The sequence below is a fragment of the Macrobrachium nipponense genome, chromosome 11 (genome assembly GCF_015104395.2).
Source record: "Macrobrachium nipponense isolate FS-2020 chromosome 11, ASM1510439v2, whole genome shotgun sequence".
NCBI lineage: Eukaryota > Metazoa > Arthropoda > Malacostraca > Decapoda > Palaemonidae > Macrobrachium > Macrobrachium nipponense.
The window spans coordinates 84,159,901-84,172,365 of record NC_061087.1 but is presented as its reverse complement, the minus strand read 5'-3'; the positions used below and the strand labels follow the sequence as shown (position 1 = coordinate 84,172,365).

Genomic DNA, 12,465 nt, shown 5'->3' with positions numbered 1-12,465 from the left:
GTTTGTGTATGGCAACACTGCGTCCCGGTAAATAGTTACGCTGCGTGAAAGTGTTAGGTTAAATAAAAGGATATCTGGGTGTACATTTGCAACTGAAAAGTGTTTTAATAATTTACTGTATGCGAATTACACCGTTAATATTCGAAATAGGATATTATTATAATCGTTGAATGTAAGCTGAATGTAACTATCTAAAGCCCGGGACGCAGTGTTACCATACAAAAACACCACAGGCCGATGGACAGATGAAAAAAAATAGAGTATAGGCCTAGGAATAATATCTTGGCTTTGACAAATAGGCGAATATTTGTTAGTATGCTATAATTTTTTGAAATATTTAAGGAAGATAACGAACAAATATGTAGGAAAATCCAAATATTCCTTTAACACATTATAAAGTAAAGGTTTTCAAGATAATTTGATGGGCGCTACTCATTGTAGACCTACTTATATACCAGGTGGTTGTTGTTGCACCGACACTAATGATACATCACACATGCTCCCCTCACACGTTGTAGGACTATTTAAAATTTTATGTTTGGTTTGGAGGCATTATTAATGTTACGAAAATTTATTTCGTTTTTTTTTAAATTTATTTATATAACATTTGAACTGAGGTTTGATGGCGACTTCGTTTTGGTCAAATGCTTCAGCAATGAGAGAACGAAAGTTTTGAAAATGTTTCGTAAGAGTTTTTCTGAAATTTGGCTACACTTGAGATTTTCTTAGAATTTTTAAATATATGACAGATTTCACTCTTATGAAACATATTATTGGTCTATTGTATGCGATAATTGCGTTTTCGCATTGAAATAGTAGATAAATATGGAGCATGCTAAGTTGCCAGTTAGTGAATTTTGAACGAAATCCTATGGAGTCATGTCGCATGGAATTTGAGCATCACTGTTCTGTCGGCCAAAAAACTGATGGCAGAGTTTCATAAATTTTCGTTCACCTGCCTGACGCACGATTCATGCCTTATTTATCTATTTTTCTTTTCAAAGATGGAAGAAATCATGTGTAATGACGTTAAAAACAGTCACTGATATCTTTAGAACATTATGTTATGTTATTGTGTAAAACTATTTTCCACATAGCAAAATTGACGTGAACGAAATGAAGTGATAAAAAACGTCATATCACAACCATAGATTTACATTACCAAATAGATAAGAGACACCTATCACTAGTAGTATCGCATAAACATAGTCCTTAAATTATCATTTCAATATTAAGTTGAAGGTAGTTGAACTATTCTATTAGTTAAATTTTACAAAAAAAAAAAAAAAAAAAAAAAAAAAAAAAAAAAAAAAAAAAAAAAAAAACATTGGAATTCACAAAATGCTATCAAATTTAAAAAAAAAGAAAAAGAAAAGAAAACGATATCCTAACAGTGTGGACCAGGCGACCTCACTCTATTGCTTTTGATGATATGTGCACGGGAATATAATGTCAATGTGTCATTTATCGGTCTAAGAAACATTCTTCGATGGCGAGAGAATTATTGCACTGCATTCGGTGCAAGTTCTTGTTGGAGAGATATCAAGAAAGCTTAATAAACCGGAGAGAATCATACATAGATGAATCAAATTGTTTAAAGAACGGCAAAATTTAGAACATGGGCCTAGAGGTGGAACACCTCGAAGCACCGCAAGAGAGCAAGACAATAAATAATACAGTAGTGTAAATGTTACTGAGCAACATTCATTTGTGAACTTTGAATTCTAGTGCCTCGTCACGACATTGCTGAACTAGGAATCATAACTAGCTCTACGCTTAGGACTGGTGTCTGATGAATACTTTAGATGGAGAGGAAGAGATTTTTAAATCTACACTTAAAATCTTTGATAGTTGTCTAATGAATAAGCAAACTTATCTTTGATGGATGAGAGATTTAGTTAGGCTTACTCTTTTTGTTTTGTTTTTTATCGATGGCCAGTGAATACTACGGATAGGGAGGGAAAGAGTTTCAATGATGCATGCATTTTTTTCTTCAAAACCTAAAGAATACATTTTATTGGGAAATACTTTATTACCATCGGCCTAATCCTTCCATCATTCCTATACGCCACCTCCGCTCTCTTCTACATCTCAGACGACTCTCTCAGAGTCTCAGTTCTCACTACGAACGGTTATTTTAAAATTCCCCGCACCGACAACGGACAACTTAAAATGCATGTTTATAAAATATTTTCTGTTCAAAGAAACTTTATCTTTCATTCCACAAAATATGTGCATACACTCGTGTTACACCCTGTAGCCGTCAAAGAGCAACCCTTGATTAAAGCAGTAGATTTTTTTTGAAAAAAAAAAAACATATGAAATAGACTTAAGCAACGGTTCGAGATTTATTTACTTGCTTCTGAGAAGGACAATAAACCTGAAGAGACTAAGGTGGCCCTGCTTTTAAACATTGGAGGTGAAGAACTTCTACAGATTTACAACTCTTTCGAATTTCCAGTCCCAGCAACCGGTAACCCTCATCCAGCCAATGTGTTGAAGGATGTTTTGGCGAAATTTGACATCTATTTTTCTCCGGGCAAGAATGATCTTGTAGCAAGGTACAAGTTTCAAAGATGTATGCAGGAAACAAACAAAACATTGGAAGCCTATGTTACCAGATTGAAGATTCTTGTGAAGGACTGCAACTATGGTAACCAAATAGACAAGCAGCTGAGGGACCAAGTGGTGTTTTGATGCACTGAGGACAATCTTCGTCAGAAGTTATTTGAAGTTGAAGACCTTACCCTTGAGAAGACATTGGATTTGTGTGTGGCCTTTCAAACAAGCAAAAGGCAGATGGACGCCATCAAGTCTACTCCTCGCCAGACCAATGACAGTGTGGCCAAAGTGAGAGAAAAGCCTAGAAGGGAGAAGACTACTGGTAGCAGACACGACACAGACCATGATGGTAGGCTTAGGCATGAAAATAATGAAGGTAGGCCTAAGTCCAGTAGACCCAGTATTCCTACAAATAAGTTGCGCCCTTGCAAATTTTGTGGGGAAAAACATGAATGGTGTAAGGAAAAGTGTCCAGCTCATGGTAAGAAATGTATAAAATGTGGTAAATATAATCATTATGCTGTTAAATGTAAAAGTAGAAAAATAAATTATGTACATATCAGGTAATGACAATGACTTTGATGTGAGTAGTTCAGATGAATCTGAATGTGAATATTTGCTTAAAGTGTCTAGTAAAAAGGATAAGCTAACTGAAGCTGATTTTGAAGTTAATGGTAAAGTAATCAAATTTCAAGTAGATTGTGGAGCTAGCGTAAATGTAATTCCTCAATATTTAATTCCTAATGTCAATTTATAGCCTTGCAACACTACCCTAGAAGTGTGGACTTTAGACACAGTTAGACCGAAGGGAAAGTGCAGGTTAGTAATTAGAAATTGCAAGAATAGGAAGAAATATAACCTTGAATTTTTGGTTGTTGATTGTAAATACACTCCATTATTAAGTAAAAGAACATCAGAGCAAATGGGACTTATTACAGTTAATTATGAAAATATTTCTGCAACTAAAGATGTACTACTTGATAAATATGACCATGTATTTAATACTTATATGGGTACATTCCAAAATGTTGTTAGACTAACCATTGACACAAATGCAGAACCAATAGTGATTCCTAAATGCAGAGTTCCAATTAACCTTAAAAACAGAGTATGTAAGAAAATAAATGAAATGAAAAAACATAAAATAATAGCTAAAGTTGACCAACCTACTGACTGGGTGAGTCGGATGGTTGTAGCTGAAAAGAAAAATAAGGATTTAAGAATTTGTATTGATCCACAAGCTTTAAACAAGTCTCTGAAAAGGGAACATCATCCTATCCCTGTAATTGATGATATTGTGATGACAATAAAGCACTTGGCTGCAGCTTCCCAAGCTTTACTCAAACCATCACTACAGTCTGAAACAAATACAGATTCCTTCCTTAATAATCTAGTACAGTATATTTACAATGACAACAGTAAATGATAATATCCCTTACAATGCTAGTAATCCTTACCCTATAATATTACTAATAATTACCTAACAGATATGTTGGGATGGTGTATTGACCACCATTGTCTCTCAGAGTCCCATACGTAAACAAAGTGAGATAATGCTTCTTGATGGGACAACACTCGTATTAAACTTGGGTTACAAAACGGAGAAGGCAGGAGCAAAACATAGTACATCCTTAAATAATAATATACCACATTCTCCCCTCCTAGAATAAAACACAGAATAGGAACTAATAAAGTCTAGTCCCAGCCATAGCACATAGGGGGTCTAGAAGCACGAGTAGATCTTCTCAGTTCAGGCCCAAGATCATTGTTCATTTGTTCTGGGTGAGTTGAATCTGCTACAGTCTGCTCCTGTGACACTGGTTCTGGTGGAGCCTTGATTGTAGATTCTTTAGCGGTGTCAAGATGAACACTACTTGTTTCTTCGGTTGACGGGTGATGGGAGAGATGACCTGCAGGACAAGGAGCTAGGTCACAAACAGACACAGTAGATTCTCTTCCATCAGGGTACCTTATATTGGCATAAATCGGATTACTATTCACAAGTTCAACCTCATCTACCAATGGCTCATTCTTATTCCGTACAAAATATCCGGGAGAACTAGTATTTAAAGATTTCTGAGCCATACTAATTCCCTTACTACTTGGATGCACTTTCAGTTCTAATTCTTGAACAACTTTCTCACTTATATAACTCTCAGTACTACATGAATCTATTAGGGCACTCAACTTGCCTTTAACTGTTACTACAGTAGCAGCCTGTGAAAGTCCATGAGGAACATTTGTCACTGTAATCATAATATGAGAACCAAACACTGTTGCTAAAGACGCTTTTGTCGATTTAGACTGGCAAACTCGAGCAAAATGTCCCTTCCTAGAACATTTATGACAGATAGCTTCACGTGCTGGGCATGTACTTCTAACATGATATGGTCCTCCGCAAAAGTAGCATTTCTTTCGTACATTGTAGGTAGTGGCAACTGCTGACTTTTCAGAAGCATCAGGTGAGCTGTGCATGGCATCCTCTTCCGAAGACATGAGGTTTACCACTGCAGTTGAGTGAAGAACTTGTGATGTCGGTGGATTCTGAGGGGTAACAGTAACAGCAGCGTGTGCAGTCAGAGAAGCGTAGGCTTCAGCATTCCTTTGTGCAAAGTCCAAGGAATAAGCTTGATTGTAGGCACCTTGTAAGTGAAGCATGTTGTTCTCTAGGAGGTGCTGGCGTATGTGAGCTGAAGAGAGACCATTGATGAAGGCATCCCAAATTAATTCCTCACGATATTGATCAGTACTGAGAGCTTTTAAATTAGTCTTTAGTTAACTTCCTTAATTCTCTCAAGAATTTGTCAAGTGATTCACCTGGCTTCTGCTGCCTTGTTGCAAGTAAATGCCTAGGAAAAATCTCATTTGGTGTTTTCACATACGTACAGTCTTTCTAGTATAGTTATAGCTGACTCAAAGTCTGCACACTCTTCAATATACTCAAACACTGTATGAGACATGCAATTTACAAGTGTCCTGAATTTGTTAGGTGCATTCTCACCACACTCCTCGATGAAGTGCACAAAGGTCCTGTGCCAATGTCGCCACTCCTTCGCTGCTGTTGGGGAACTTGGGTCGACATCCAGACGAGCAGGTTTCAGCACCGTCTCCATGGTTGTAGTTAAGTTGAGTAAATTGTGATGACAATAAAGCACTTGGCTGCAGATTCCCAAGCGTTACTCAACTTAAACCATTACTACAGTCTGAAACAAATACAGATTTCTTCCTTAATAATCTAGTACAGTATATTTACAATGATAACAGTAAATGATAATATCCCTTACAATGCTAGTAATCCTTACCCTATAATATTACTAATAATTACCTAACAGATATGTTGGTATGGTGTATTGACCACCATTGTCTCTCAGAGTCCCGTATGTAAACAAGGTGAGATAATGCTTCTTGATGGGACAACACTCATATTAAACTTGGGTTACAAAACAGAGAAGGAGAAGGCAGGAGCAAAACATAGTACATCCTTAAATAATAATATACCACAGATATTCTACCCCAACTGTCAAAGGCAAAGGTTTTTTCATCTTTTGATTTGGCCAATGGGTATTGGCATTGTGTTCTTGATGAAAAATCTAGTTTTTTAACCACTTTTCAAACCACTTTTGGTCGCTACACGTGGCTCAGACTACCATTCGGTTTAAATGTTAGTGGTGAGATTTTCCAAAAACAGTTACTCTTGAATCTTGAGAATCTTGATGGTGTTGTATGTATTGCTGACGATGGTTTAATTTATGGTGTAGGTGAAACGTATGAGGAAGCTGTTAAAGACCATGATAGTAAGATAATCAAATTTTTGGAAAGGTGCCAGGCTAAGGGTATAAAACTTAATAAGTCTAAGGCCGTATTAAGAAAATCTGAAATCGCTTTCTTATGTCATAAAATCACAAGTAGAGGTCTCATGCCGGACCCTAAAAAGGTGGAAGCTATCCTGAATATGAAACAACCTACTAATGTAACTGGTGTTAAAGAGTTTACAGGTATGGTTAATTACTTAAGTAAATTCCTTCCTAATTTATTTGAGGTGTTAGAACCAATAAGAAAATTAACTCATCAAAATACCGAATGGAATAGGACAGAGAAATAAGAAAAAGCTTTCATTGAGTCAAAAAGGCTTATCACTAATACTCCAATACTGCAGCACTATGACCCTAACTTAGACCTTGTCATACAGTGTGACGCTTCACAAAATGGGCTGATTCAGTATTGTTACAGTGTGGTAAACCAATTGCTTTTGCTAGCCGTGCTTTATCAGAAACCGAAAAAAGGTACGCACAAATTGAAAAGGAAACACTTGCTATTGTTTTTAGTCTTAGAAAATTTCATAAGTATGTCTATGGTCGTAAAGTAATTGTTGAGAGTGATAAAAACCTATTGCTAGTATTGTTTTGAAACCCTTGTGTAATGCTCCCAAGCTACTGCAAGGAATGTTGCTTAACATTCTACTGTACGATGTTGAAATCATACATAAAAAAGGTAAGGAAATGTTTGTGGCTGATGCACTCTCGAGATCTTATTTGCCATTAAATAATTATAAAGAAAGTTAATTTGAGCAAGTTAACATGCTTGATTATTTGCCAGTAAGAAAAGAGCGTCTTGATGAAATTAAATATGAAACAGACCAGGATGAGACTTTGCAAATTTTAAAATCATTAATCTTAAAAGGTTGGCCAGAAGGAAATGATGAGATGCCTAATGCAGTCAAAGCCTATAGTCATACCAAGGATGAGTACTCAGTTCAAGACGGGTTAATTTTTAAGAGGAATAGAATAGTCATTCCATTAAACCTCAGACATAAGATAATGCAGGTCGTTCATTCAGCACATATAGGAATTGAGGGCTGTCTACGGAGAGCCAGAGAATGTATCTATTGGCCAGGAATGAACTCTGATATAAAGCAATTCATCTTATGTGAAATTTGTAATAAATTCCCTTGTGCTCCACAAAAGGAAACTTTAATTAATCATGAAATTGCTGATCGGCCATGGCAAAATGTTGGAGTTGATCTAATGAGTATTGAAAAGCATAATTATCTTATAACTGTTCATTACTTCAGCAATTTTTGGGAATTTGACTACCTAGAAAACACATTAGCCAGTACAGTGATTAGAAAACTTAAATCTCATTTTGCTAGGTATGGATTGCCCTGTGTATTGATTAGTGATAATGGACCCCAATTTATAAATGAGAATTTCAAACAGTTTGCAAGTGATTATGATTTCGAGCATAAGACAAGTAGCCCTACACATGCCCAATCTAATGGTATGGTCGAATCTGTAGTGAAAACATCTAAACGTTTAATTAGAAAAGCTGTTGAAAGTAATAAAGATCCCTATCTAGCCATTTTGGACCATAGGAATACTCCTACTAGTGATAAAGACGCCAGCCCATCACAGTATAGCCTAGGTAGGAGAGCACGTACCAAATTACCAATGTTATCCAAGTTACTTGAAAATCAAAATGTAAATTTAGAGTTGGCTAAGGTAAAAAGAAAATAAAAAATGCCAAGAGTAAATTCTATTATGATAAAAATGCTAAAGATTTAAGTATTTTGCATGAAGGAGATAATGTACGTCTTAAACCTTATGTTTTGGGCAAAAAGGTCTGGGGAAAAGGAAAAGTTGTGGAACGATTAGATGAAAGGCCTTATCTAATTGAAAGTGAAGCCAAGCTATTTAGAAGGAATAGAGTTCAGTTGAAAGAAACCCCAAGTGATGTGCATATGCCCAAGGTAAATGAACCAGTAACTACTGACCGTATTGGTAATGAAATTGCAACTCCTGTCAAAGTGGAAAATAAAGTTGAAAGTGACAGACAAACAAGGTCAACCAGAAATAAATTACCCTCTAAGTATTCTGATTATGAAATGTATTGATGTTGTACGTAATTTCTTTAATGTCATAAATGTTATTATGAAGCGTATCGATTTGGTGTGTATATTCTTGAATGGCATGTTTAATGAATATTTTATTTTTGAACAGGTACAACCACATATCCATTATAGTGTACAATATTTTGAATGTTAATAACTTTTAGAGCTGATTATAGTCCTAACCAGTAACCTATCAAAGTAAATTCAGTGTAGTATTCTAACTGATAATCCATCCAAATAAATTTAATTTTAAAAGAAGAAAAGATGTTATATTATTAATAATTATTCAGTAATTATGATAATTGTATTGTTGAGAACGCTACCAACAGTTCCATGATTCTTAATGCCACCGCCAGATGTCGGCGAGTGTTGTTGTAATCCGGCTCAGTACAATAAAGTTAAGTTGTAACATGTGAGTTTATATCATGAATATCACCTCCAATATATGACATCAAGACAGTAAAGTTACACTAAAGTACGTTCGTCTGATGTCCTATGAACATTCATTTTCTGGGGGGAGCTGTCCCTTAGTAAACATGAAGTAAAGAGGGCTCGATAGTTGTTACCTCGTTTCTATAAGTTACTTGCGTTACATCGAAGTATGAACACTAGACTATGTTTTTTATCAGATCAAAATTATATTCACCATTCGATAAATGGGATCGCGGGAATATGAAATAAAATGAAGGGATACTGAAACGCACTTACTGTAATTAAACTTGAAATTAATGTAATGGCTACAGGTTAAACATTAAATATGTGATTATATAAGAAAGAATGAAAATGAATTACTCAAAACGAGGTTTCAAAGTATCAAACTAACCAAAATTACGAAGTTCAAAGGTAATAGCCCTTTTTAAAGTACACATCACACCACGACACAAGATAACAAGTCAACTCTTATAAGAAAAAAAGTTTTTTCTGTTGATTACCTGAATAAAAAGATGAAATAAGTAATTTTCTTGTGGCAATAAAGACGATACTATTAACCCTTCATTAAGACATAGATATGAAAATATGTTTGTACACAAAACATCACGAAAGGGTTGTCGTGTGGGGAATTTCCCACGGGCCCTGGCGGTGTGATTGATTGAATGGTTTACAACGTGTAGCACAACTGTTTGTCAGAGGCAAGGGCGGGGGAATGACTGGGTGGGGGTGGAGAGACTGGTCAGCGGTAACGTAAAAACATGACATATTTGTGGGTGTAGGTGTGGGAGTTCCTTCGAAGATTCTGAAAAGGGATACCAAGTAGTACAAGTGAGCATTATCATAATTGCGCTTGACGTTAACTGCCTCACCACCTGTTATAATACTTATCACCCCAACGACTTTGCCTTGTACACGTAGGCCAGTGGTGCCACGTTTCCACGTCCTGAATTCCACGCTCGCATAAATTTTAAGTTAATTCAACCCTCGGTCAAATCTAACGCGCATATAAAAATGTGTGCTTTCCTTTACTGTCTAGAGATCTTTGCCGTAAACATATGTTAATTAGAAAACTTAAATGTTTATCAATACATGGGACTCTTGACTGACATGCTACAACATTAACTGATACTAAAACTATTATTATATGTTATATAGAAGATCTAAACGCTAAATGCATTTACAATATCACTTTGCAAAGAACTTCCCTTATCAAGTTAATCATAATCACTTTTTACAATTATTAAAACATTCTAAATAGACTCAAGTTCCCTTGATTAGTTGCGTCAATCAAAACATCACTCCTCGATCGACTTCTACTGCTTCGTAAATTGTCGCATAAGCTACCAGTCTTCAAAGATGCTTCTTTTTTCAGTCAATGTTATATGAACATTATATAATATAATATGTAAATCCTTTGATGACCGAGAATATAGGTCAATGAATCACAAGATATAAGAAAAAATATATCAGTCCACAAGAAACTACAAAAAAGAATATGGAATTTTTGTCCACACTTGGTGTGACAGAACGTAAAGTGGTGGTGGCAGCACTTCTGCGCCCGGTCATGTTGTGCATGAAAACCTCACACCGGAGGCCACATTTCCACGTTACGACAACACTGGTGCCAGCCAAGAGCTCAACTCTCCAACTTCCACTGCTGAACGACAAGCCGGGCCCGAGACCCCGAGTTATCCAGTGCGAAGGCGCCGAGCGAACAGAAAGGTTGGTCGTTTTCCTTCAGCAGTTTCAGTTGGGACTTAGTAGTACACGCGGATTTTCTGCTCACTTCTGAAGTATTTTAGACTCACTCATTATTTTCCTGTACGTTATTGAGGTTTTACTTGTTTCCGAAAGATGTCAAAATGTATTATTTTGTTAAATAGTATTGTGACTCGAGAATTTAAGACCAAATCAGTAGTACTACACTGTTCATGCAAAGAGAACGTTTTCCATTAAGCTTCAGAAATTTATTAAGAATGCATTCTATATTTCAATGCACTGAAATGTGTAGTTTATTATTATGAGTGAAACGTCTTTTACTCTGAAATAGTCGTCAAGTAGGGTCTTTGATTAACTCGGATCCAGGAGATCTACCATTACAAGATTTCCAGTTAGATTCCCCAACATATTTGCATGTATTTTTCAATCTTGTTATTACTTATAAATATAAAAATGGATACGCTTGAGCTCTAACACCTTTGGACCGAAAAAGTGTGTAACACTACTTTACCACAGCTGTCTAAGCACGATAATAGCTGGTTCGAACTGATGAAGTGAAAGGTAATAGCAGTTGCTCTGCGTGTAGATGAAAAGGAAAAAGAACAAAAGAAAAGGAAGGGAACATTTTGTTGAACTCACATATATACAAAAATGGAATGAGAATTTCGTAGTCTATAAGGAGCTGATTGATGAAGAAGACAAGTTTTACGAATTCTTAAGGGTTCAGCGAGCTTCATTTCATTTAGCAACTTCAGAAAATAGAGAAGGATCTACAGAAGCAAAACACCACGTTTCAGGAAACCTTCTTAAACAGAGATTAGTAAGGAGTTTTCGATAAATATGTCAATTTTACTTTGGAACACCATAGCAGACAATTTGGATGGCGACATAAGAAAAAGATCTTTCCTCATCCAATATGATATAATGGGCCCAACCAAACTCGTTTATTTCAGTTTACAATAATAAATTCTTTTATTTCTGACTCATTTTCTCAGAGGACAGCACAGTTTTTATTTTTTTAACTCAGGGGAATATGGAAAACAAAGGTTTTAGGATCAAGTGTTTTAGGGCTTCAAAGGTAGGGCTATTGAAACTCATGACAGCTGCCTTTGCTAATGGATGGAAAATTTGAAAGAGCTGATGGTACTATAGTCCATTCACATAAGGTAGATTCTTGTGCCTACGAGATGTTTGTTTGGCGGCCTCTGATTGGCTGGTACCGGGAGGCAGACTGCTCGCTCAGTGGGTCATATTTTCGTTTGTAGCTTAGAAAACTAGCATTATGTTTACATTTCTTCATTTATCTCACGGTAAAAGATAGGAAAGTTTTGGTCATACCAAAGGGCTTGGTATTAAATGTACAATTAATTAATCTTTTCCTGAAATCAAAAGTTAAGATACTACAAAGGAATTACAACGAGTAGAAGTGAAGAGAGAAGCATTTCATTCTTTATACCTGTTTTTATTTATCGTCTGATTTTGCATAATTCATGAGATCAAGATAAAATAAAATCTTGTGTTTTTAAACAATAAAATTACCCTGAATACGCTGGTGCTTTCAGATTTTAGATGCGTGTAATATGTAACGAGAAAATGAAGAATATGTCTAATTATGTTGCATCCGTACTTGACTCGGTTGACGTAGTGCCGAGAGACGATATGAGAAGTTTGCAGTTTCGAGGATATGTATTTACCGAATTATTATGTCATTACATTTTCTGTAGATAAATGCATAGATTTCCCATTATGACTTTCGAACATTTTTACTCAAATATCATATATGTCCGTATTTCTGGACATATCTGATAAAAAAAAGTAAATAATCAGATGGATGCATCTGGGTGTTGGCTTCAATTTAGTCTAGG

At 35.8% G+C, this 12,465-nt stretch overlaps 2 protein-coding genes across 3 annotated transcripts in view; both read left to right on the top strand.

The window, feature by feature from the left end:
- The first annotated feature begins 6,478 nt into the window (after positions 1-6,478).
- LOC135209270 (uncharacterized protein K02A2.6-like) lies at positions 6,479-8,452 on the top strand. The gene is made up of 3 exons (XM_064241980.1): positions 6,479-6,557; positions 7,243-8,060; positions 8,180-8,452. Exons 1-3 carry the CDS (start codon positions 6,479-6,481, stop codon positions 8,450-8,452), a joined length of 1,170 nt encoding a protein of 389 aa, XP_064098050.1.
- A 1,957-nt stretch (positions 8,453-10,409) lies between these two features.
- The window catches only part of LOC135207438 (GDP-L-fucose synthase-like), a 33,624-nt gene continuing 31,568 nt past the window's right edge, over positions 10,410-12,465 (top strand). Inside the window, exon 1 of one of the 2 annotated variants that reach the window (XM_064239195.1) lies at positions 10,410-10,603. The gene's annotated coding sequence lies outside the window, so the exon portion shown is untranslated. Of the gene's footprint in view, positions 10,703-12,465 lie in introns of both variants that reach the window. The other variant, XM_064239288.1, reaches the window with a different exon arrangement.

Bases quoted from the DNA above. Each gene is read 5' to 3' on its own strand.
- LOC135209270 (XM_064241980.1), top strand. From the start codon at position 6,479: ATGCCGGACCCTAAAAAGGTGGAAGCTATCCTGAATATGAAACAACCT. The intron at 6,558-7,242 runs GTATGGTTAATT...TAATCTTAAAAG, and splicing joins TGGTGTTAAAGAGTTTACAG to GTTGGCCAGAAGGAAATGAT. The intron at 8,061-8,179 runs GTAAAAAGAAAA...TTGGGCAAAAAG, and splicing joins TAAATTTAGAGTTGGCTAAG to GTCTGGGGAAAAGGAAAAGT.